This window comes from Cricetulus griseus, chromosome 5 (genome assembly GCF_003668045.3).
Source record: "Cricetulus griseus strain 17A/GY chromosome 5, alternate assembly CriGri-PICRH-1.0, whole genome shotgun sequence".
Lineage (NCBI taxonomy): Eukaryota > Metazoa > Chordata > Mammalia > Rodentia > Cricetidae > Cricetulus > Cricetulus griseus.
This window is the reverse complement of record NC_048598.1, coordinates 177,388,616-177,415,399: the sequence shown is the minus strand read 5'-3', so window position 1 is coordinate 177,415,399 and position 26,784 is coordinate 177,388,616. Positions and strand designations below refer to the sequence as shown.

The 26,784-nt window shown below is 42.8% G+C and overlaps 1 pseudogene and 5 gene segments (V, D, J or C); all 6 read left to right on the top strand.

Annotated features, from left to right (window-relative positions):
* The first annotated feature begins 269 nt into the window (after nt 1-269).
* Nucleotides 270-803, top strand: LOC118238097 (annotated as a pseudogene).
* Nucleotides 804-4,650: 3,847 nt separating this feature from the next.
* Nucleotides 4,651-5,164, top strand: LOC118238967. The segment is given in 2 exon segments: nt 4,651-4,693; nt 4,776-5,164. Coding segments are annotated over 2 exon segments (432 nt in total).
* A 3,794-nt stretch (nt 5,165-8,958) lies between these two features.
* Nucleotides 8,959-9,540, top strand: LOC107977234. The segment is given in 2 exon segments: nt 8,959-9,004; nt 9,086-9,540. Coding segments are annotated over 2 exon segments (501 nt in total).
* A 6,217-nt stretch (nt 9,541-15,757) lies between these two features.
* Nucleotides 15,758-19,441, top strand: LOC118238966. The segment is given in 3 exon segments: nt 15,758-15,803; nt 15,909-16,262; nt 19,323-19,441. Coding segments are annotated over 3 exon segments (519 nt in total).
* A 552-nt stretch (nt 19,442-19,993) lies between these two features.
* Nucleotides 19,994-23,616, top strand: LOC118238965. The segment is given in 3 exon segments: nt 19,994-20,039; nt 20,146-20,460; nt 23,513-23,616. Coding segments are annotated over 3 exon segments (465 nt in total).
* A 137-nt stretch (nt 23,617-23,753) lies between these two features.
* On the top strand, nt 23,754-24,307 carry LOC118238964. The segment is given in 2 exon segments: nt 23,754-23,799; nt 23,883-24,307. Coding segments are annotated over 2 exon segments (471 nt in total).
* Nucleotides 24,308-26,784: the final 2,477 nt, after the last annotated feature.

Genomic DNA, 26,784 nt, shown 5'->3' with positions numbered 1-26,784 from the left:
AATAAATTAATGCTGCTAAAATATTTATTACAAATACAATATGAGTAACATTTTAATGAAATCATGGTCCTCACTACTTCATTGTCTGTCAGACAATTGCACCATTAACTGATGCCTCTAAGACTCACACAAACCAGAGAGTAATATATAGCAGGGAGATATGCAAATAAAGCCTCCCTATGCTCATGAAAACCAGCCCTACCCTGACCCCGAAGGTCAGGCAGAGGACTCTAGCCCTGTCTTCACATTCAGTGAGCAGCATTGAAACCATGACAATCAACATGAGGTTGGGACTGCACTGGGTTTTCTTTGTTGCTCTTCTAAAAGGTAGCTAACAAGGGATACTGAGTGTGTGAGGAGACATGAGTGAGAGAGACAGTAGACTTTGTGACAGTTTCTTCATCAGGATCCTCTCTGTTTGCAGGTGTCCACTGTGAGGTGCAGCTGGTTGAGTCTGGTGGAGGATTAGTGAAGCCTCAGTGGTCATTGAAATTCTACTGTGCGGCCTCTGGATTCACCTTCAGTAATGCTGCCATGAACTGGGTCCGCCAGGCTCCAGAAAGGGGCCTGGAGTGGGTTGCTTGCATAGGCACTAAAGTTATAATTATGGAACCTATTACGTGGATTCAGTGAAAGACAGATACACCGTCTCCAGAGATGATTCAAAAGCATGGCAAATGAACAGCCTGAGAACTGAGGACACGGCCACTTATTACTGTACAAGGAACACAGTGAGGAGTCTTGGGTGTGAGCCCAAAGGAAAACCTCCCTGCCAGAATCCCATAGCCAAAAGGGGGCCTTAAACACACATTAGGCCCAGGTTCAGACATAATTGTTTTTTTTTTCTTGGTGCTCTCTCTACCTGCTGGTTTTCTGGGAGATCCTTTTATAATTATACACTTTAGGAAGTGATAATGCCTCTAACAATCACAAATTCTGTTTTGACTGACATACATTTTGTTTGTTTTTCCAGACAGGGTTTCTCTGTATTTTTTGGAGCCTGTCCTTGAACTTGCTCTGTACACCAGGCTGGCCTTGAACTTACAGAGATCTGCCTGCCTCAGCCCATAGAATGCTTGGATTAAAGGCGTGTGTCACCAATGCCAGGCTTGACTAACATTTTTAAAACAATATGTCACCTATTCCTACCTCAACAAAATGCAGAAAGTGTCTATGAGGGAAGAGTGATTCTCTGAGGGCACCAGGTTCAGTGCCTACCTCCGTTGACTTGTTTCTTTAATGAAGAAAAACAAAGACAATCTGTGTCAATACATTATTTTGCAACTTGGCCCCTTCTCAGATAACATTTGAGACAGAGCAATGGGATTCCACACTGGGACTGTTAAAGACCAGTTCATGTCATCAGGATGCCTGTGTGTTCACTTCCCTGTTTCCTGAAGCTGGAATGTGTTTGTAACCTAGACATCAGCGACTGTATGGTGCAGAATACACTCCATACATCTAATATACAAACATACACTTTTTTGTTAAATGCAACAAGGCCAAATTATGACTTCTCTTGATTCTTGACTCTGTTATAACTTTGACCTGTCTGATTCCAAACTTTTCTTTCTTTGTATGTTTTTATTGTGTGTGTGTGTGTGTGTGTGTGTGTGTGTGTGTGTGAGTGTATGTGTGTGTGTGTGTGTGTGTGTGTGAGAGAGAGAGAGAGAGAGAGAGAGAGAGAAGAGAGAGAGAGAGAGAGAGGAAGAGGAGGAGAGAGAGAGTGTGTGATTGTGTGACTGGGTGTGCTTAAATATTGCCACTGATAGCCTGGATTCAATATGACTACTTTAATTAAAACAATAATAAAAAGTAATAATACAGTGTGTGACATGAAAAATATAAGACCCAGACACTGATATTGGGGTTGAAGTTTGAGGTTAAAGATCAGAGAAGCAAAACATCTGACCACTACCTCTTGCCACTACCTATGCTCAGACCAAAGGGTAATCCTCAAACTGTTCCAGACTTCCCTGATACTCTGATTCACTCCAACTCCTATGGTCTCATCAACGTGGCCAAACAATAATCCTCACACTGAATGACCCTACAATAGATATCTGTCAAATCCTGGAATTAGAGGCATGAACTCTGATTCACTGTGTTGTTGCTAGGGGTGACTTTGGACTCAGAGATCCATCTCCTAATCCTGAGTCCTGGGATTAAATGTGTGTGCCACCACTGTCGAGTTTCTAGAGCTAACTAATGAGGCTGGCTTTGCACAATGTTTACCAGTGGCTATTTTAGATAAAAAACAATATATCGCCACAACAGTTGGTAGTGGGATTCTCTGGTGGGTAAAGATTTATTTATTTATTTATTTATTTATTTATTTATTTATTTATTCATTCATTCATTCCATTCATTTTTGTTAGTTGGTTTAGTAACTCCGAACACCACTAAGTAATAGTATAAACAAGACCCTGGGTTGAAAAACCCAATATGCTCCCCATTTGACCTGGGTCTTCTCACATACATGAACACTCTCAGGTTAAGCGTTGATTGGAATTTCTTACCAGCACTCAGGGGAATTTACTCTCATACTTCATCATTATCCCTCCTTATCCTCTGGGCCTTTTCCCAAAGATCACATGATACTCAGGCAGTGTCTTTTGCACCAAGGAATTGTGAACAGAAATTCCTTGACCTCCAAGGACTAATGCCCCACCCTGCATTTTTTGGTGCAACCTGAAGTGTCAACACCATCATGAATTCTGTTTTACAAACATAAAATATATCAGATTAGAAAGGAAATAAGGGTTTCCTTATCTGTGAATTCTGGGGAAACAGCAACAGAAAGACTAAGACTGATATAATTGTTGGATTGTTGTTAGAGTTGAACCAGCTGGACCTAGGCAAGGGTCATAGAGTTACTTCATATGGGACAGGATGCATTTCTCAAGAATAGACAAAGCTTCTATCCCCCACAGAACTTCATCTTATGGCTCCCCTGATGCATCTCAGTTACACTAGATTTGAAGGACAGCATCCATGACCTTGCAGGATTTCTGAGAGAGTACAAGCCTGCACACATACATTTCAGAGCAATCTCTACATGGAAGTGACATTAATCAACTGGAGACCATGTTCTGTCAAAGTTAACAAAGAGGGACATAGCCCATTATTAAATCAAGTTCATGAAATCAACAGCATTGCTAATTGTGTTTGTCCTGAGACAGCAAAAAGGGAGAGCAACGATAAGTTAGATATGCAGAGCCTGGGGAGTAAGTGAGGAGCGGCCAGAAAGGGTGTTTCCTGACTCTACTCAGAGTTTATTCCTCTCAGTTAACCACATACAAGCCCGAGGAGACCATCTCCTATGGCAGTTAGGACCCTCCCCTAGAAGGACACAAGATCAGTTAGTTATTATAATCTATGTCACTCTCCTGGGATTGCTACAATAATAGAAATGACCCAGTTCAAAGACTCTCTCAATCAATATAAAGACAATTTCTCTCATAGTGGAATCAGTTTCTGTATAGGAAAAGTAGGACTTGCAAGGGTTGATAGAAGATGGGGTTCTAGAGCACAAAGAAGTGTACAAGTTTTCCCATCACTGTCCAGAAGCAATCTCTAATTGGTAACATCTTTCAAATGAAAAATGAGATTTCTCAAAGGGAGCCTAACTGAGGGAAACTACCACTCCTAAGCATAGGTTGCAGGTCCATCAGTAGATGTCTTCAGGTATCCAATTCTAATGGATTTGGGAGTTTCCCTGACTCAAGATATCACATGACTTTATTGATATTTAATATATATATATATATATATATATATATATATATATATATATAGTCTTGTAATACAGTTCCTTCTCCTATATAGTACAGCGTCTAATTGTGGTTTTATGGGATTCCTGAGCATGTAAATCAGCTGGTCTCTGCATCCACACCTGTTTCTTGTGCCTTTTCTTTGGCTCTTTTCCTCTTTGTTTGTTTTGTTCGTTTTGTCCTGTTGCAATGAATTACTTTTTTGATATCATTTTGCTTTATTGTATTTTATTCACTAGAAGCCTGTTTGTCTTCAAAAGACAGCACGGTGGTGTATTAGGAAGGGGAGGACTTCGGAGTTGAGGAGGGAGGAGGGAGTATGGGATGCAGAGACTTCTACCAGCAGGTGTTTCCTCTACATTCCACAGTCTGGAGGGAGCAAGAATCAGGTGTGGACCCTGTGCTACAGCAACAGGACGGCGTGCTAACTTTCTGGGAAAGATGGAAACCAATCACGTGCGTGGGAAAAGGAAGAAAAACCTAAGCAGTGTGGTCCTCTTAATCAGAACAGGATTTCAGGAACCTAGGTGTGAAAAAATGTTAGCGCTGACCTGAGCCTTAAAAATACAGAAGCAGAATAATTGGGTGGAGAGTTTGGGCTAGGAAGGCAACCTCACTCCAAGATGTGTTTCCTGTGATCCCTGCAGTCCCCATGCTCTCTTGCTCCAGACTCACACTGTAGGAAGTCAGACACAGTGATGGCTGTGTTGTAATAAGAAATGGAGTGGTATCCACCCTCCTCTTTTATAAGTAAAAGGTAAACCCCAAAATACAAATGCATCTTCTAGCTCTAAGTTAAATCCACTCCTGAGCTGTGGGAGCTCACATCTCTCTCACGGGAGGCTGACCTCTGAGAAAAGGGGGTGTAGCCTAGAAGATGAAACTGTTGGGTCTTCTGTACCTGGTGACAGCCCTTCCTGGTGAGTGTGACCATTTCATACATGTGTCCATAAGGGGATGTGACAACATGTGATTGACGGAATTGACTCTTCCTGTCTGCAGGTGTCCTGTCCCAGATCCAGCTTCAGGAGTCAGGACCTGGCCTGGTGAAGCCCTCACAGTCGCTGTCCCTCACTTGCTCTGTCACTGGTTACTCCATCACCAGTGGTTACTACTGGAGCTGGATCAGGCAGTTCTCGGGGAAGAAGCTGGAGTGGATGGGGTACATAGGTTATAGTGGTGGCACCGACTACAACCCATCCCTCAAGAGCCGCATCTACATCACCAGAGACACAGCCAAGAACCAGTTCTTCCTGCAGCTGAACTCTGTGACCACTGAGGACACAGCCACATATTACTGTGCAAGAGACACAGTGAGGGGACTTCAGCATGAGCCCAGACAAAAACCTCCCTGCAGAGGATCTCTGCCAGCAGGGGGCGCTCAGCGCTAACCAAGCCCAGGAACTCTTAAGCCTTCAGAGATTGAAAGTAAAACATAAGGTTTCCTCTGCCTTTCTTCCCACTCCCTAAGCACAGAGAGGACAGGTGTCTTTTCTCTCTCTGATTCTGAAATGTTGTCTTATTTAAAGTCATATTTGTTTGCTTCTCACTGTCTCAATACTAAGTACATACAATATTTCTTGTCTTTTTGGTTGTTTCTGCACATAACAGTTGTGCCATCTCTGTGGTCTCAGGAATATATACTTTTATGAAAGCATCTTTTTGAAAGTAAGCTGACCTTGGCATTGCAGTCTTTGCTCCATTAAAATTTAACTCTATGTTTGATTATCCATTCCTTCCACCCTCAGATACAACTAACTGCACATTATAGCACTTCTCAGACTATTGACATGCAGCAGTTGCTGCTATACCTGAGGAATGTGTTGCAGGCTAAAATGTGATCAACCCATCCCTGCACTTATATCACCCATCCCGTAATGTAGGGTGGGGATTTCCTGAGGTTATGTATGCACGACTGAGACACAAAGATTATTGTGAAGGTCTTACCCCCAGTGAAAGTTGGAAAATACTTACAAAGTACAAAATTCATATTGTGATTAAAATATCATAGAAAACAAATCCTCGTTGGTTTACACTATAATTAATATTTTGTAAATTTGTCACAAAAGTATGAGGGATATTTATAGACTACTGGAAACACAGTTTGTATTTGGGACTTCAATTCCAGCATCAGTGTCATTAACAATAATTCCACTAGACATTTTTTCCTGTATCTGAACCATGTGACATATCTTTCTGTGCCACAGACATGGGAGGAGACTTCAGTGTGAACTCAGACACACTGTCCCTTCAGAGGAGCTCAAAGAAAGCACAGCCCCTTAAGAGCTGCTGAGCCTACTGACAACACCTGGATGTCCTGATGTCTTATCAGTGTGCCCGTGAGCTTCCAGACAAACAAGCCTATTTCAACTTCATTTTAGAAGATGGGGTTTTCCTTGCTGTTTAATAAACATCCTATGGATCCTTTGCTATATCTTACTCTGTGAGAATTACTATTTGCTTATTTTGTAATAAGCATATCATTATGACCCCATGGAGCAACTAAGACACCCATCTGCCACTTGCTGTTAGGTCAAATACACATAAAACAAAACTCTCTATGTTTCTCCTCTCAGGTCTCTAACTTTCAGACTTGGTGATGATGAGGTGTGGAATGGAGAAATTCCATGAATGAATTTTATTATCTCACATAGATAGGAAACAGAATGTCTACTGCTCCTAATGTGTTAACTCTATAATAGTGTACTGGAAAATAAATTTTTTACACAATGAATGTTGGAAGTTTGTGTGCTTGTAAAGATTGATTTAAATCCAATGTCCCATGTAATGATTCCCTTGAAGATGGTTCTTGTTCACCATCTTGTGCAATGTCTGAGTGTCAGTGCAATGCCAGTGTGGATATGGCAGGTGATGTCATCTAAGGTAACTCTTCTATTTCCCTTTCATTAGCAAAAGAGTGTCTTATCTCAGGTTTCTGCTGTTTTCTTGTTCACAATGCTTGCATGCCCACTACTGTGATCTCTGATGCAGCTGAAGTTAGGAAAGCTGAAATGTTTACCTGTGAGTTAGAGAAGGATCAACAGGAGAAGAGATGGTTGGTGTTGGTTCAGGGTTAAGGAGCACAGGTTTCAGCATCTGTAAAGGAAAAGAGAACCTACTGCCAGGCTGAGTCTTATCTAGATTCTATCATAGTGACTGAACTATGGGAGGAGTTATGAAGAACTAACAGACTATAGAATACTAGATTAGTGAGATCAAGACAAACACAGATATTTGAACATCACAGTGTGAAGGCTAAAACCATGCCTACTTCCGAATAACAGGGTGAGGTTGGCCAACATGGCTGCCAGTGACATATGATGACCACAGTGAACCTTCAGGTTAGGCAGACTCTGGACACCAGGAGTCTGTGATTTCACTTCTCACCATCTCAAGGGTATATTGAAGAAAAGAGACAAATGCATGAGCAGAGTTTATTGGATGTGAAATGAGTTTGTTCTGACTTGGGAAACAAATCTTTAAGAAAGGTATGAATCCAATTGAAACAGACATGTAAGAAATAGTGTCTCCTTACAGAATCAGGATTACCTCATTATGGTCAGTGAGAAGTGAATCTTAAACAGGCCAGGATGGAGGGGACACAGCAAGACGGATGCTGTGACAAGTTTACTATGAGCCATCGGACTTCAATACTCTTATCAGAAGCAGAATAAAATGTCAGTTGCTATGATTAATACAATGATAGTTACCAGGATACAGTGAGATTTTAAAGTTACACAGGGTAGGGTATGAAAGATTAATGTTTAAGAGTAATTGTCCTGTCAAGGTTCTTCATGCTTTGAAAAATTGTAGGGAACATAGAGAAATAAGGGTGGCTTGAAAGCTTTGCTGACTGAGCAAGTGACTTGCTTTATTAGGAACTGGAAAGCACAGACTGCCCCAGGAGCCAAGGATTCTAACCTGAAAAACCTCTGCCCTGTGCATTTCAAAGCAACTAGTCAAGATCAACTCCATGATTCCCTGCAAAACATGATAGTCTAGCAAGAAAAAGATGCTTATTTTTCCTGGTCAGAGTGAATTGTCTTTCTGTAATTCTTTGGAGTGACTCTGTAGCACCAGTGGGTAGTGCTGGATATGGATCCATCTGCCCCCAGGAAAAACCAAGGCATTGTGAGGAATATTAGTAACAATAGGGTCCCAAATTAAAAGTCAATGTCCGGCACATGTGTTCAGTATCTCCAGGAAAACAGGAGCCATTTTTCACAGCAGCTGAGCTTTGTGTGGACTCATGGAGCATGGATGTGTTAATGATCAAGACAGACAGTGAAACTTGAGTGTAAATCAAGATGTAACGACTTGCAGGGTCACTCAGTACCAGCAGGGGGCACAATGGAGTCAGAAATCATCAGGACAGAAATGAGATGAGGACAGAAGGGGAGCCCATAATCTCTGTGGACTCCTTATAAAAGTTTGTTAGCTGAACAACACCTATTGCAGTTGATATGTGAACTCTCCAATTTTCAAACACAGTAAAACTCTTTGTTAAATATTGAACATGTTATTTTATTGTTGATTGTATTAAGATTTATTCATTTGAATAATTTAAAAACATTTTTCATAAGATAGTTCAGATAAGGAACTCACTGCTCAATTTCTCCCTGATCTTTCCTACCTCCTTACTACTCAATACACAAAATTCATCTCTATAGAAAGGAAACAAATAGACACAAAACAAAGAAAAGAGTAAAAGGCATACACACACATACAAAAAAAAAAACCTCATTGCTGCAACGTGCTGGGAAAGCAAATCTTAATTGTTTGTGTGTTAAAGAAGATTGCAAGTTTTCCTGTCTTGGAGTTTTTGAAATTTTCAGAAACAATGATACCACCACCAGAAAACCAATTTTGTTCAAGAGGACAAATGTCACTGGTTGGGATTCCATTTATAAATTGAGAGCCTAGGCCTTGGTGATTCTACAGTGTCTGCACAGGAACAGCTACTCTGTCATACATGATGTGAATTTGGCACCAAGCATCCTGCTGTTTGAGCCAGTTGTTTTATATCTCCCTCTTCTCCAACTAGAGTAGGTCCTTATCTTTGAATAAATCTGCTCCATGAATATGCAAATCATGTCTGGCTATGGAGGTAAATACATGTTGGTGCACACCACCAACAATATGCTCAGCGTCCTCTGCACAGTCACTGAGCACACAGGTCCTCACCATGGGCTGGAACTTGACAATTCTCTTCTTGGTGACAGCAGCTACAGGTAAGGGCTCCACGTTCCATACTTGAGGAGAGGTCATGCACTCAGGTGACAGTGGCATCCACTCTGCCTTTCTCTCCACAGGTGTCCACTCCCAGGTCCAGCTGCAGCAGTCTGGGGCTCAGCTGGTGAAGTCTGGGTCCACAGTGAAGGTGTCCTGCAAGGCTTCTGGATACAGCTTCACTGGTTACTATATGAACTGGGTGAAACAAAAGCCTGGACAGGGCCTGGAGTGGATTGGAAGGATTGATCCTGGAAATGGTGGTACTGGCTACAATCAGAAGTTCCAGGGCAAGGCCAAACTGACTGTAGACACATCCTCCAGCACAGCCTACATGGAGCTCAGCAGCCTGACATCTGAGGACTCTGCTGTCTATTACTGTGTGAGAGACACAGTGTTGCAAACACATCCTGAGTTTGTCAGAAAACCTGGGGGAGCAGGAAGCTGCCCCTGGACTGAGATGACAGAGAAGATCAGCCTGGGGACTTACATAGAAATATTCAATATGCATGTCCCTTTGACTGCCTCCTCCATATAGGACTACAGTGCTTTGTCAACTTTTCCAAAGCAAAGGATGTTTGAGAATTAAGTGATGCTGATTGAAGATGCCCCCTACAATGCACCATGCTTGATCACATCTTTATCAGTGACACCCCCACTGCCTGCTTCTTTAATGACACAAAAATAAAGACAAGCTGTGTAGGTCCAATTGAATTCTTTTTCTTAGTAGTAATCATGTTTCTTTGTCATTTTAGTGTTTACAGATATAGCTGAAGGTCATGCTGTGGAGTCCTCAGGGTGTTGAATTTGCCACTTTGGGCTCCTGGTCAGATATCATTGGGGACAGAACAGTGGGATTCCAAGCTGGGAATGTAAGAGGACTGTTCATGTCATCAGAAGCCCTGATTACTCATTCTCCTGCTTCCTGAAATTGGATTCTCTAGGACACAAGTTCCAGTCTGACATTGATTGATATTGACTGGAAATCTATGTATGGTGCTCAAAGACCTCCCCCAAACACAATATTTCTGTTCTTAGAGGTAGCAAGGACCACTTAAGGCATCTATTGATCTTTGCTCTATTATAACTTTGACATGTCTGAACCCGATCATTTCTGCCTATGAATGCTTTTTATTTTATTTTGTTTTTTACTAAGGAGAATGCACACACACCTTGAGTACAAAAACACTGACTATCAGGAATGGAAATAATTCTGTTATGATATCCTAGTAACAATCTGACTCTTTATATTAAGACAACAATAGCAAGAACAACATCAAAGTGGTATTCTCTGGCTTAAACATTTTTAACTCATACAAAGTCAACAAGCTGTGTAAACCAAGCCCTGTTGCTAGCAAATCCAATTTCTTTCCCATCTGACCTAACGGTGTCCTCTCACACACATGAGCACCCTCAGGTAGATTGGGATGTCTGTTTTCCTGCCAGTTGCTGAAATTTATCTTCAAAGTTCATCATTATCCTTTGGAATTTTTCAAGCAGATCACATGATACTCAGAAAGTGTCTCCAGCACCCCAGGTAAAATTAAAAGAATTCCTTGTCTTACAAGGCCTAGTGCCTCTCCTGCTGTCCCCTGTACAAACAAGTGTCAATGTTGTCATGACATGACTTTTTAAATATAAATCACATCAACAAAAATATTGATAGTTTTATGAAAGTTGTGATTTTGTTAGATGTGAACTGGCTGGACTCATGCAAGGTTGTTAGGGCTGACTTCTGTGGGGACAGACTGGGTGTCTCAAGAATAGACAAAGCTTCCATCCTCCAGAGAACTCCATCTTATGGCTGCCCTGACACACTCCAGTCGCACAAGATTTCTAGGAAAACATTCCTGACCTGTACAGGATTGCTGAGAGAGTATAAATCTGTCTACAAACATTTCAGAGCAATCCATATAGGGGTTGAGAATAATCAATTGGAGACAATGTAATGTTAAAGTAAATACAGAGGGACACAGTCCAATCTTACATCAAGTTCATGTGATCAATACCATTGCTAAATGTTTGTCTCGAGACAGCAAAAAGGGAGAGCAAAGATAAATTAGTTATGCAGAGCCTGGGGAGTAAGTACAGAGGGGCCAGCAAGAGTGTTTACAGACTCTGCTCAGAGTTTATTCCTCTCATTAACCACATACAAGGCCCAGGAGACCATCTGTGATGGCAGTTAGAACCCTAGAATCTATGTCAGTTAGTCCCTAGAATCTATGTCACTCTCCTGGGAATCCTACAGAAAAGGAAAAGACACAATTCAAAAGTACTGTCTATCAAGATGAAGACAGTTTATCTTGTAAGAAAATGAATTCCTCCATTGGAAAACTAGGACCTGACAACCTTGTCTCATTGTGACGTAATTCCAAGGTTCTTCATGCCATTGTTTACCTTAGTTCTTCACTTAGGGATGGACCTGAGAGGTTTCCTCCAATACTACTAATGTCTAGTTTCTGCATCAATATTATGAAGATTCCATAGGTCCAGGTTTGATGGCCTGTCTGGAAGACTCCATCTCACAGTGACATCCTGGTCCTTTACATCTTACAGTCTTTCTGTCCCTTCCTGGATTTCCGCTGGGCTTTAGGTGTAGGGTTTGTTTTGAAGATGTATCCAGTGTGGTTGGGCATCCCAGGGTCGCTTGTTCTCTGCATGTTTATCTGTTGTAGATCTGTGTATACTCTAAGTCTACAGTTTAAATACTTTGATAAAGGTGAGAGGTTATGAGAATACATTCTTTGAAAGACCCCCGTGGAGGTACTTTCGTAGAAGGAGACCCGTACCCAAGAATCAGTGAGACCACGAACTTGGATGCAAATAGCAAGAGGCTTTATTGGATACACGGGTACCCGGGGCGACTTAGCTTCTGTGAGGCCAAGCGAGCCGAGCCAAGGGAGAGGGGTCCTTATATAGCAAAAAGCGTAAGCGAGAAGCAGGGATTCTATTGGATAATTCAAATGAGGCGCAGTACAGAGCTATTCCCATTGGTCAATGTAAATGAGGCGCTACTCAGGGTTATTCAAATGAGGCGAAGTATAGAGTCATTCAAATGAGGTGAGATACAGAGTCATTTCTATTGGATGGTTCAAATGAGGCACAGAGCCATTCCAGACCAGCATATTCTCAAGGTCTGGTGTCTGGTACAACAGACTCAATTCCCCCCTCTGCGTCCAGATGGCTGACCTTGGGGGCGGAGACCTTGGGACGGAGTGTTCCCCATCAGGCGGGGGCACGGGGGCAGGGCCCCAGGCCGGCTCACCTGGTGTTCGCCCTTGTGCCGGCCCACCTGGTGCTCGCCCTCGGGCCTCCTCGCGGGCTCCTTGCTCGGCCCCAGCCCTGGGGCGCGGTGCCAGGCAGGCGGGCAGGGGGCACGGGGGCCCCGCCGGGGTGGACCAGCTTTGGAGGGAACCGGCCGGCGGCGGGGGAAGTGGAGGCCGGCGGGGGTGGAGATCGGGGAGGCGCAGGAGCGAGGCATCCGCCGCGCGCCCCATCAGCTGCCGACCGGAGGAGGAGGCAAACTTAAGAGCTAAGGGGCAGGGGTCTTTCATCTTTAGAATAGAGTTAGAAACTCTATTTGTGTGTCACAGGTATGACATCACTATAAGTCGAAGTGTTTGTTGCCAGGTTGTTGATTATATTTATGCTTTTGTATCACTCAGAGATCCTTTGTAGGACTAACCAACAATCTGATTGATTTCAGGTTGACTCCATAAGTTTGAAACAATATCCAATAATTTAATAAAAGTTTTTGATAGTTTTTCTGATATATGACTTTTATTTGTGTGATTTTTGACAATTTAAATACACAGTTATATGTAATATACAAGTAAATGTTCCCAAAGACCTGAGACTATGTGGGTTAGGGTTAGGGTTAGGGTTAGGGTTAGGGTTAGGGTTAGGGTTAGACTATGTAGTCCAGGGATCTAAGGGATGAGGGGAGGTGTCAATGTCTGGTCCCATCTGGAGTTCAGGCCCTGAGATGGGGAAGACTCATTGGCAAGAATAAATGAATTGTCAAACCACCAGATTAGATTCACAAATGGATGGCCCTGAATAGCCCCAGCCGTCTTTATTCATACATCAAAAACAAGCATGTTTTTCCTTGCTAACAAACAAGATTTTCCCATCCTCTGACATTAACAAATATGTCAAATATGTTTTCCCCAACTTTCACACCCAAACAACTTTTAACCCAAAACAACATTTATCATTTTGCTATCTTGGTCAAATAATGAGCCAGATACCTCCTGTCTTTACAAAACTAAAGGTCATAAACACAGACACACATTTCCAAGATATCCATCAAAGCATCTTTACAGAAATGGGGTGATCCACCCTGATCCTCTCAGCCCTGAATCAGAACCGTGCCCTGGATATGGAGTGACAGCTGGCATTTCCAGACAGGAAACCCACAAAGCATCAGCTCCCAACTTATTTTAGGGGAAGATATTCGAGAAAACTGTGTTTTCCAGGCATGATCACATCTGTCCCAGGCATGATTGTCTACAGTTTCAGTTTTCCCATGAGTGAATGTCTCTAATAGGGTACACATGAATACAGTTTTCACACAATTTATGTTTGAGATTTTTACCCTCATGTAAAGATGTTACTACCCACTGTTCCATATAGTGTTTCCTCTGCAGGTGTCCCTTACACCCTCAAATCATGGGACAGTGAGAGTGACCATTGTTACATGCCAGCTCATGTCACCTTCAGGGAGGAATAGAGTCTACTGTTCAGGTCTCAGCCTTCCCTGGATTCAGTTATAGTGACCTCAGCTGTGAGTGGAGAACCAAATGCCTATATAATGTTCAGTGAGTGAAATCAAGACAAACACACCTCATTGAACAGCACAGTGTGAATGTGAAAACCAAGAGATCCATGGTCTGCTGCCTAAAGCCAGAGTTGTAAGATGACCTCAGTGAACCTTCAAGTTGGGCACACTCTGGACCCAAGGAGTCTAATGATTAACATCTCAATATCTCTCAGGTACATTGAAGAAAATAGATACAGTATGAGCAACATTTAGTCAACATTAAATAAGCTTGTTCTGCTAGGATTTGTGAAATACACATGTAACAAACATGAGAGCAGTTGGGTTAGTTGTTGTGCACGCCTTTAATCCCAGCCCTGAGGAGGCAGAGGTGGGCAGATCTATGTGAGTTGGAGACCAGCCTGGGCTACAGAGGGAGTTCCAGGACGGGCTCCAAAGCTACAGAGAAACCCTTTCTCCAAAAAAAAGAAAAACCACAAAAGATGAGTCCAATTGATAGAAACACAGCAACTCTGACTTTCTTTGTTGACTCTATACTCTCAATGCTCTTCTCTCTTCTTCCATTTTATAAAATACATTTTAAGTTTGCTGCTCTGCATCACAGGTGATCTTGGGCTAACAGTTAGCCATGCTGCCCTCTGTGGATGGAATCTTCCTGATTCTCCCCTCTGAATGTCTCATGCAGCAGGGTTTGCTTCTAACAGGTTCAGCCACTTTATGGTGCACAATGTCTACCTAGATCTGAGTGTCTGAATTTTGTAAGTTGGAACTTCCTAGGATCGCCATTGCTTGTCAGTTTCTGGAATGTGCAGAATTCCATGAGCTAACCAGTAGTCTGGCCTTCTTTCCTCATGTTTATAAAGAGTGCGCCCAACACTGTTGTCTGATGACATCCCAAACCTCAGCTGCCTCAACTACAGTGCTGGAAACCTGAGTCCATTCAATTTGAATCAGTGAACTAACAGATAAAATCCTCTTGTTCAGTTGTCCTGTCAGCATGTCAGTCACCACTAAAGCAAGAGAGGCTGCACACACAGCAACTGTTGTTGTCCGTGATGAATGGTGTTGAGTGAGAAGTCAGAAAGAAGCCCATCCTCAAGTCAACACTCATGGCCTCTAGAAAATGGAAACAAACTTCTGCACTTCAAGTAAGATCAGGACTGGAAAGTGCTTGGCACAGGGCATGGAAATAGCAGAGAACAAAAGGAGGAGCAAGGAAGGGTGGGTTAGGATGAGGTCATCCTTCTAGCAGTCCTGTGCTGGCCCATGGAGGACGTAGAGAAGTCAAATGCCAGACTGTCCACTGTGTTCAAGTATCAGTCACTCCCCATTGTACTGAACAAATAGGTAAATGTGCCATGAAAGAAGAACTGAGTTAGATAGTAACAGAAGTATTTCAGTCTCCTGGATACACACAGGTATGGGCAGGCCTCTCCAGTCTCCTAGATGAACACTGGGATGCAGGCATGCCACATCATCTCAGTACAGAAAGGGAGTTTCAAACTTAGGAAGCAGCGGCACTTGGGGTGTGGAGTGTCCATCAGGGCTGCAACCCACTGGGCAAAAGATAATAGCTCCAGAGCTTGTGGAAAAGCAATGACCCGCCCTCTATAATGGAGGACATGGAGATTAGGTTTGAAATTCACATAAAAGTGCATATTTTGTTTGCTTATATAAAATGAAACAGATGAAACTTAGCATGTACCAAGGAAGAAAATAATGTATTATGATAAGAAAATATTCCAACTAGTGTCTTTATTGCCAGACTCCCCTAGCACATTGACATTTATAATAGGATACATCATCTCTAAGATCCAGATAGGGAACTTGCTATATAGTAGGAAGACATACAAATAGGGCCTCTCTCTTCTCATGAAAACTAGCCCTGCACTGACGCTAAAGCTCAGACAAAGAGATCATCCCTGGATTCCCAGGTCTTCTCATTCAGTGATCAGCACTGAACAACAACCACATCATGGATTTGTGGCTGATTTGGGTTTTCCTTGTTGCTCTGTTAAAAGGTAATTTATGAAGAAGAGATACTGGGTCCTTTAGTGGACATGAGCGGGACAATATAAACTGGAGCTTGTGTGACAGTTTGCTGACAAGATTCTCTGTGTTTGCAGGTGTCCAGTGTGAGGTGCAGCTGGTGGAGTCTGGAGGTGGCCTGATGCGGCCTGGCAGGTCCCTGCAACTCTCCTGTGCAGCCTCTGGATTCACCTTCAGTGGCTACTGGATGGGTTGGGTTCACCAGGCTCCAGGGAAGGGGCTGGAGTGGGTTGCAGAATTTAATGGAGACAGCAGTGACACAAAGTATACACCGTCCTTGAAGGATCGATTCACCATCTCCAGAGACAATGCCAAGAACACTCTGTACCTGCAAACGAACACTGTGAAGTCTGAGGACACCGCCACATATTACTGTGCTAGGCCCTCCACAGTGAGAGGATCTCAGTGTGAACCCAGACATAAACCTCCCTGTGAGGTCGCTCACCGCCACCAGGGGGCGCACAGGACACACAGAACACATGTTCAGCTCAGGATTTTTTTTTTAATTAGTTCAAATTAGGATCAAGCTTGTTTCAAATGTCGATCCCTTCTCCCTCTCTCAGCACTCATCCCCATCCCTCCTCCCCACCCCCAACCTACCCCCGACCCCATGCACCCTCTACTCGCCAGGCAGGGTAGAGCCCTCAACCAGGGCTCTGCAAAGTCCACCACGTCATCCTGGCCTTGGCCTGGGTGCTTCCCCATGTGTCCAGGGCAAGAATGCATCCCTTCACGTAGGATGGGCTCTTAAAGTCCCTTCTTACACCAGGGAAAAATACTAAACCACTACCAGGGACCCCCTGGAATGCAGAGGCCTCCTCATTGATATCCATGTTCAGGGGTCTGGATCAGTCCTGTACTGGCCTTCCGGACAGCAGTCTGGGGTCGATTTCCTCCCCTTTGTTCAGGCCAGCTGTTTCTGTGGGTTTCTCCAACCTGGTACCCCGAGTGAGGTAACCCAGTCACAAAAAGACAATCATATGAGTATGTATTCACTCATATATGAATTTTAGGCAGAGCAAAGGATAACCAGCCTACAATCCTCTTCACCAAAGAAACGAGGAAACATGAAGGACTCTAAGGGATAAAGAAATGGGCCCCAGGAATGGGAAGAGGCAGGAACTCCTGTGCTAATTGGGAGCATGAGGGTAGGGGAGAGGGAGCTGCCAGATTGAGAGCAGGAGAAGAGGAGTGGAGGAGAGGAAATGGAGGAGCAGAAATATTGAGTTGGGGGCTGAATAGAGGCGAGAGAGCAGGATGAGAGATACCATATCAGAGGGAGCCATTATAGGTTAGAGGAGAGATCTGGCGCTAGGGAGATTTCCAGAGACCTACAAGGATGACACGAACTGACAGTCCAGGCAATGGTGGAGAGGATAACCAAAAACCCTTCCCCTAAAATGTGATTGATGAATACGTTTTATGCCATCCCAGAGCCCTCATCCAGTGGCTGATGGAAGCAGAGACAGACATCCACAGATATTCACTGAACTGAACTCTGGAACTTAGTTGAAGAGAGGGAGGAATGAAGATCAGCGCAGGATATTATGCAGACATGATCCACTCTGGTGTCTAGACTGCATTTTTTTCTAAGCAGTTTCTCCGCATTTCTCTCTACGTGAATGTACTGCATGACTCCTGTTGCTAAACACTGACAGCAACACTGTTCTCCCATGATATCCCAGAGCTCAGCTGGGTCATGTACCGTTCTTGACCCTGGAGCCCATTCAAATGAGAATTAGTAAAATAACAGATATAAGAGCCACAAGTTCAATTGTCCTGTCAGCATGTCAGTCACCACTCAAACAGTGGAGGCTGCACACAAAGCAATCTGGTGTCATTCTTCATAATTAAATATATTGACTGAGACGTCAAACAGACGTGCATCCTGTTTGTTAACTTCTGTAGACTCAAGAAAAGGAAAACCTAACTTAAGGACACCTGGTAAAATAAGGACTTATAACTGTCTGGGATAGAGTATGAAAGAGACTGAGAAACAAAAGACAATTGGAGGAGCGTTGGAAGTGAGGCCATCCTTCTGGAGGCTGTGTAGGTCACCAGGAAGACTTGTTTCCTGCCTGGGGGACCAGACTCCAGCAGCACAAGGCTCTAACAAAATCCATGGAGTCAGAGTACTATGACATTTTTAGTCTGAGGTTGTTAAGGAAAAAAACATATACACTCTTGATGGTTTCCTTCTTTATGCTTTTCCTGTACTCTTTCTTCTGTGTTCTATATTCTGTTATCTCTATCCAGAAATGTCCCCTCTTTTTCTCTTGATGGTTTCCTCCTCCTGATCCTTATTATTCCCTCACAGCTTTTAAACCCCATCAAAATTTTCCAAACAATATAAAAATTACAATATGGTTACATTCAAATTTTCAAGAGAATAATTGCAATCAATATAAGCAAATAGAACAGCATATTTTCCATATCTTTTACATGATTAAATATTTTTCATATTATAGATGAAAAGAGAGTTGTTGCAGGAACCCCTGTACAATGATACCCAAGCAACATGTTATAGATTAACAGTGTAAGCAATCAAGGTATTCTTCTCAGCCAGTTCTTTTACTGGCAGGCTGCAATTTGTGGCTACAAAGAAAGGACCAATCATTTCATTCTTTATCTTGAAAAGTAATCCTATAAGAAATCTTAAAAGAATGAGGAATCTAAATTTATATTAAAACCAGCATTATCACTTTTTATATCAGGAGGCTGAAGGAAGAAATTGGTACAAGGTATTAGTCATTATCTTTGATTATCAACCAATCCTGAGCATAAAAACATGTCAGCTAATAAAAATTGGGCTGCTTTGTATTTGTGATCCCAGACTAATGAATTTATAACTCAACTATGTGTCCTTTGAACTTTAGTTATTTTCTGGGACATTTCATCTCAAAGCTGTTATCAAATCATCTAATCCAACCTGTAGTTATTTTCAGGCTTGGTTGCAGCTAGGATGAACACTAAAACCTGTGAATGCATCTTTCAACATTAAAAGTGAAAGAATTTGGGACAGCCTGACTTCCAGGGACTCAATTGTTTTCCTTATTCATTAACCTGCACGACAGTCTATGCAGCCATGTAGGTGAAAATAGGAAGGCCTAGCTGTGTGACAGTTCCTTGTATTTATTTTTCATTATCAAAGAATATTTAAACTAAGTTTATTATTATCAATTAGACAGTACAGCTTAAGAAGAAATTATCTTCACAATAATGCACAGGCAGATATGTCCAGTAGAATGGGATGTTTCCACATGAGAACACACTGTATTACAGGCAGTGGGGGTCTCCCCACACCCATTGACACCATTCAAGATACCAAAGAAAGATGGCAGCAGCAAAAATGAAAAGGAACAGCAAAACCAAAAGACATCCTGGAGTCTGTGGACTCCAGGTTTTGCCTCTCAGAGATTCATCCACCAGGGCTTCAATTCCTGGTTGGCTGACATCTGAAACTCAATTGCCCCCTGCTGCTCCTCTGACAGGGCCCCCTGCAGACACAGAAGTCAAAGCTCAGCTCATCTTTAAGTTCAGCTTCTCAGTCACTCCTGATTTCTATGGACAAATAGGTAAACGTGCAGCAAAGGAAAACGGAATTAGATGATAAAACAAGAAATACACACACTGTCTGGAAAAGCTCATGCATGTGATTAGCTGAACACTGGAATTCAGGCATGTCACATGACCTCCATACAGAAAGGGGTTCCCAACCACAGGAAGTGGCTGCTCACAAAGCTATAGCTATGTAAGGAGTTTTAAGTTCACCAGGAATGAGGTCCACACAGTAGTGCTGACATCACAAATAATGAGCACTACAAAGCAATGTCACTGCTCTCCTATTCCCAGATGTGGAGAATTGAGTTGAAATGAACATGAAAATGAGTCTTTATAGAAAAAGGGATAATAGGGGATGATTTGAAAATGATCTAATTAAATAACAGTTTCCCCAACATTAACATTATGATCTGATTCCTACAGAAAATTAACAAAGAACCCAGGACCTGACAAATCCAGGCTCCACTACAGAGCTTGCTATAAAGCAGGAAGACATGCAAATGAGCCCTCTCTCTGCTCATGAAAAGCAGCCCAGTCCTGACCTTACAGCTCAGGCAGAGGAGCTCAGCTGTGGATCCCAAGACTTCCCTCAGGGATCAGCATGGAGTTGGGGCTGAGCTGCATTTTCCTTGTTGCTCTTTTAAAAGGTAATTTATGGAGAGCAGTAGATGCTGACTGTGTGAGTGGACATTAATCTGAGGGACAATGGACATGTGTGATGATTTCTTAACCAGGATTTTTCTGTGTTTTCAGGTGTTCAGTGTGTGGTGCAGCTGGTGGAGTCTGGGGGTGGCCTGGTGAAGCCTGGAGGGTCCCTGAAACTCTACAGTGTAGCCTCTGGATTCACCCTCAGTGGCTACTGGATGTACTGGTTGTGCCAGGCTCCCGGCAAGGGCCTGGATTGGGTTGGAGAAATTAATAAAGATAGCAGTTACACAATGTATGCACCATCCGTGAAGGGCCGGTTCACCATCTCCAGAGACAATGCCAAGAACACTCTGTACCTGCAAATGAACAGTGTGAAGTCTGAGGACACCGCCACTTATTACTGTTCTAGATACACACACAGTGAGTGGTCTCAGTGTGAACCCAGACAAAAACCTCACTGTGAGGCCGCTCACGGCTACCAGAGGGCGCACAGCACACACAGAACACAGGTTCATCCCACAGACTATGAAGGCATAACTGAGCAATCTTTTCAGCAGCTTAGGCTCCTTTCATCTTCTAGTTCCCAAGAAAGTCTCTCTAAATACTTATGCTGTTGGTGAATGTTGTCATCAAAATATCTCCTGTGTTTCTGCTGTTATTTAAGAAACATGGATGCTACTGTGTCGTTTTTCTCAGATACAAGCAGATCCTCAGTCAGATTTCTTTATTAGAGTAGCATTTATATTTAAGGGGAAATCAAGGGCAAGACAGGGCCCATTACAGGTGCACAAATGTTACCTTATAGTCTGTAGTCGACAGCTGCCTCAACATTGCTATGAAAAATTATATGTCAAATACTAATAACCCAAAGATCAGGAATAAACAAGACACAAATATGAGATTTGCAGGAATGAAGAAATGGATAGACATCCACTCAGCCAAGTCAACATCTACAGGTATTATAGTATTAATTATTCGAGACGCGGCTTCTCATTGAAACCAGTATTAATAGGGATATCTCCAAGAGCCATAGTTAAAATCTGAACCATCTGCTACGTCTCACTTTGCAAAGACATGGGAAGGAAATTTGAGTGTGGACACAGACACAATCCTCCCTGTGCTCAAGACAAGTAGAGAATATGAAGTACTACTGAGGCTTCTGGGAACTAGCAGACATCCCTTGGAGTATAGGAGGTTGGGGACTGTCCCATGATTTCCTCACAAACAGGCTTACAGCTGTTTAGATGTTGGAATAAGTGGCTTCCCCTTCCTGCTCTAACAATCCTTTGGAGGCTCCCCGCAATATAATATTCTATTAACTACTGTTTGTTTAGTTTCTAATAAGTGTATCAGTTTTTACCTATGGGGAATCCAAAGCATCCATTTGGCACATTGTATCTGATGAAATAAACATTTTATGAATAAACCTTTCCATATTATTCAATGTGTCTGTAATTCTAAGAGTTGGTGATGGTGGTTAGCTCAATTGGAAATCTAAGGGAATTCTAAATCATCTGAAAACCATTCTCTTTATTTTATCACAGGTTGAGGAGTAGCCAGAACTTCCATGATTATTGTTACACAGTTGGTGGAACAAGTGGTCTATGTTTCAGGCTTCCAACATGTGTCTGTAATAGGGCATACATGATTATTATTTTTCACACAATTATTGTTTGAGGTTTGCATCCTTGTAAAGATTACTTTCTGACTCAGTGTCCCATGTAGTGATTCCTTTGAAGGTGTTTTCTGTACCTTCAGCTTGTGGAAATGTCTGAGTGACCATTGGGTATAGGGGAAATGCTGGACACATCCGTTTGAAGGCTGGCACAGGTGAAGCTGACCATGCACACTTGGGTGTGGTCAGAGTGATGTAGCAAGGCTTTAAATATGAGGGTCACATGAATTCTGCTCTCTGTTCCCTCTCCTGCCTTGTGGTAAAGGACTGGTTCCATAGTCTGAGTACTTCCTAATAAGCAATCTGTTTTTCACACTAGTTCTGACTCCATTGTGATCTGCATTAATTGTTGGGCTCATGCCAGATGATGTCACCTACAGTCTCTCTCTAACTGCCTTCCATTGGCCACAGAGGTCCTCATCACAGTTTTCTGCTAGTGTTTTCCTGTTCACATTGCCTGCATGCTCACTGCTGTGATCTCTAACTCAGCCGAAGGTAGGAGAGCTGGAGTGTTTACCTGTGAGTTAGAGAAGATCAATGGGAGAAGAGATGGCTGGTGTTGGTTCAGGGTTACGGATTACTGTTTTGAAGAATCTGGAAAATGAAAAGAAAGTCTACTTTTCCAGGCCTTAGCCTTCTCTGGATACTATAATAGTGACCTCAGCCATGTGTTAAGAAGTTTTGGTGAAGAAACAGACAATAGAGTGTGGGATTACTGAGATCCAGATAACCACAACTCATTGAACAGTTCAGTGTGAAGGTGAAAACCAAGATACCCACTGTTTGTTCCCTGACACCAGGGAGAGGTCAGGCCACATGGCAGCCAGTGACATAGGGCGACCATAGTGAACATGGAGACTGGGCAGACTCTTGACACTGGGAGTCTGTAGATTAGTTACTCAGTATCTCTTAGATATACTGAATAAAACACACAAATTCTTGAGCAATATCTAATGAATTTGAGATGACCTATTTCTTCTTTTATTCAGGCAAATAATTCTTCAACAACTATATGTGTCCAGTTGATACAAACCTTAATAGCACCAGCCAGGGTCTCCTGATTATGGTCAGTGAGAACAGAGTTTTAAACTGGCCAGGATGGAGAGGCCACAGCATGACTGAGACTGTGACAAGTTTATTCTTTTTAAACTCAGAATGATATGAGTATAAAAATTGTGAGGACAGCAGGGGGCACCATGGAGACATCAATCACTAGGATGGAAATCAGATGATGATTGGAGGGACTCCAGAGCCCCTGTGGATTCCCTTCTTAAAGACTATCAGCTGAACAACACCTGATACAATTGATATGTGAAGTCAAGAATTTTCAAACACAGTAAAAATTCATTGTTAAATATTGAACAGATGTGTATTTTCTCATTTTTAAAATATTTATTTATTTGGGATTTTTGTAAAACTTCTTTTTTCATGAAAAAATATTCTGATGAAATTCTATGCCCAATCTTCTCAGATATTTTCCATATTCCTACCAGAAGTAGAAAGCTTTTTTTCTATTGAAAGCAAAAGAATACACAAGAAGAAAGTTATTATAAAAAGAAAAAAATCCACCAGTAACACACACCTGTGACATGCTGAAAAATAAGATATTAATCTCTTACAGATGAAAGAGTGAAATTTTGCCCAATTTAGGAAGTTGTGTAATTTCCATTAACAATTTTCCTCATCACTACTAACACCTGTGAATTTGTCAGGGAAATGAAATAATTTCTCAGGCTGGGCTTCTATTTGTAAATTGAGGGATTAGGCCTTGATGTTATATCCTCAGGGTCTGCACAGGTCTCAGGAATGGCTGCTCCCTCAGACAGGATGAGGATTTGGACCTCAGCATCCTGCTGCCTGACCCAGGTGTCCTCCACCTCCTTCTTCTCCAGCTGGACTAGGTCCTTATATAGGAAGCACCCTGCTCATGAATATGCAAATAACAGGAGTCTGTGGTGGTAAATACAGGGATGTCCACACCACCACCAACATATGATCAGTGTCCTCTCCACAGTCACTGAGCACACAGGTCCTCACCATGGGATGGAGCTGGATCATCGTCTTCCTGGTGACAGCAGCTACAGGTAAGGAGCTCCAAGTTTCAGTGATAAGGAGTTGGGAATGTACTCAGGTGACAGTGACATCCACTCTGCCTCTCTCTCCACAGGTGTCCACTCCCAGGTCCAGCTGCAGCAGTCTGGTCCTCAGCTAGTGAAGCCTGGAGCCTCAGTGAAGGTGTCCTGCAAGGCTTCAGGCTACACCTTCACTGACTATGCTATGCACTGGGTCAAACAGAAGCCTGGACAAGGCCTGGAGTGGATTGGGTGGATTATTCCCATAATTGGTAATACCAACTATGGACAGAAGTTCCAGGGCAAGGCCACACTGACTGCAGACACATCCTCAAGCACAGCCTACATGGAGCTCAGCAGCCTGACATCTGAGGACTCTGCTGTCTATTACTGTGCGAGAGGCACAGTGTTGCAACCACATCCTGAGTGTGTCAGAAACCATGGAGAGGCAGGAAGCTGCCCCGGGACTGAAATGACACAAAACATCAGCCTAGGACTTACTCAGAAACCTTCAGCCTGAAAGCCCTGTTTCTGCCTCCTCCTAACTGTCCTGTAGGAGGTTTTTCAATTTTTCCAAGTAACATCTGAGAATGAAGTGTTGCTCATTCAGTGTGCCCTGCGGTTCACCAGACATTGAGGAGATCTTTATCAGTGACCACCTCCGTGGACATACGTCCTTAATGAAACAAATATAAGGAGCTGTGAGAGCACATTATGACATGAGTGTGTTTTTGCCATGCGGGGTGTGTTCGTGTGTGAGAGAGTGTGTGTGTGAGTGTGTGAGTGTGTGCATGTGTGTGTGAGTGGGTGTATGTGAGTGGGTTGTGTCCATGCTTGTGTGTGTGTATGTGTGTGTGCATGTGTGTGAGAGTTAGTGTGTTTGTGTGTGGGTTGTGTGTGTGTGTGTGTGTGTGTGTGTGTGAGTGTGTGTGTGTGTCCATGCCTGTGTGTGTATGTGTGTGTGCATGTGTGTGTGAGAGGGAGTGTGTTTGTTTGTCTGTCTGTGTGGTTGTGTGTGTGTGTGTGTGTATGAGTGTGAGTGTGTGCATGTGTGTGTGTCAGTGTGAGTGGGTGGATGTGAGTGGGTGTGTGTGAGTGGGTGGATGTGAGTGGGTGTGTGTGAGTGGGTGTGTGTCCATGCTTGTGTGTGTGTATGTGTGTGTGTGTGAGTGTGTGTGTGTGTGTGATTTAAATAAAAGACATTAGAACTGTTGTTGAAGTAGGTGGAAATACACTATAATAAGAATTTGGCCAGGAAAATAGATCAGCAATATCATCACAAACAAAAACACATGTCAAAATTCAGTTTATTGTACTTAACAGCACACCAAATAATTTAGTAGTAGTTGTTACCAAAGATTTATGGGGAGTCACTTTACCTTTCCTCATAATTTCAATTCTATGTAATCATTTAAAGGTGAGTCTAATCCTGGATTTCTTTGTTAGTGGTAGTCAAATTTATTATCAATGAAAGATGAAGATGACCCGAATGCCACACTGTGGAGTCCTCTGGTATAGAGTCTGTTACTCTCTCAGCATTCTGGGCTCCTGCTCACATAACACTGGGCCAGAGCAGGGGATCCTGACCTGATGATGGGAGAGGCCTTGATGTCATCAGGAGCCCTGGGTGGTCAATGCCTGTTTCCTGAAATTGGATTGTCTCTGTAACAAGTTTAGATTGACACTGACTGACAATGACTAGACATCAGTGATTGGCACAGGATAACCCCACCAACCCCACACCAACACACACACACACACACACACACACACCAGACACACACACAGACACACACACAGACACACACACACAGACACACACACACACACACACACACAGACACAACACACACAGACACACACACACAGACACACACACAGATACACACACAGACACACACACACACACACACACACACATGCACACACACACGCACACGCACACGCACAGGCACACACACACCACAAACACAGAGACAGAGACAGAGAGAGAGACTGAGTAGATTTTTGGTTTTGGAGGTGTCAAGGGCCACTAATGACCTCTGCTGACTCTCTGCTGACTTTTGACTCTGTTATTACTTTCACATATCTGTATCTAAGCAATTCTGTCTATGTAGGATTTATTGTTTTTCTTCTGTTTTAATTGGGAGAACAAACATACCTTGGCTCTACAAAGGCTGAATATCAGGAAAAATAATTCTGCCATTGACAGCAAGGCTACTGTTTTTATTAAAGAAATTTCTTGTCCTCCAAGTCCCACTGTCCTGCCAATGTCTGATTTGCAGCATAAAGGTTGGACACCATCATGAACTCTTGCTTAGACATAAGCAACACAGTCAGCAAAAAGGGTTCCCTTATCTGTGAATGCTGGGGAACTGTCAACAGAAAGATTAAAAGTAATACTAATGCTGAGTTGTTGTTAGATTGGACTAGCTGGACTCATGCAAGGTGCATGGGGCTGACTTATGTGGGGACAGCCTAGAATTCTCAAGAATAGACAAAGCTTCCATTCTCCACAGAACTCCATCTTAGGACTGCCATGGTCCATCACAGTCACAAGAGATTCCTAGGACAACCTTCCTGACCTGTACAAAATTGCTGAGAGAGTACAAATCTGTATACAAACATTTCATAGCAATCCATATGGAGGAGTGAGATTAATCAATTTGAGACCTTGTTCTATTGAAGAAAACACACAGGAACACATTCTGAAATATCATAATGATTTACAATGAAATCAAGTCCACTGATCAATAACTTTGATAAGTATTTTTACCATGAGACATCAAAAAGGAAAACCAAAATAAATCAGTTATGCAGAGCCTGGGGAGTAAGTGCAGAGAGGCCAAGAAAGGTGTTTCATGACTCTACTCAAGAGTTTATTCCTCTCAGTTAATCACATACAAGGCCCAGGAGACAATCTCCAATGGCAGTTAGAATCCTCCCCTAGAAAGATACAAGGTCAGTTTATTCCGAAATATATGTCACTCTCCTGGG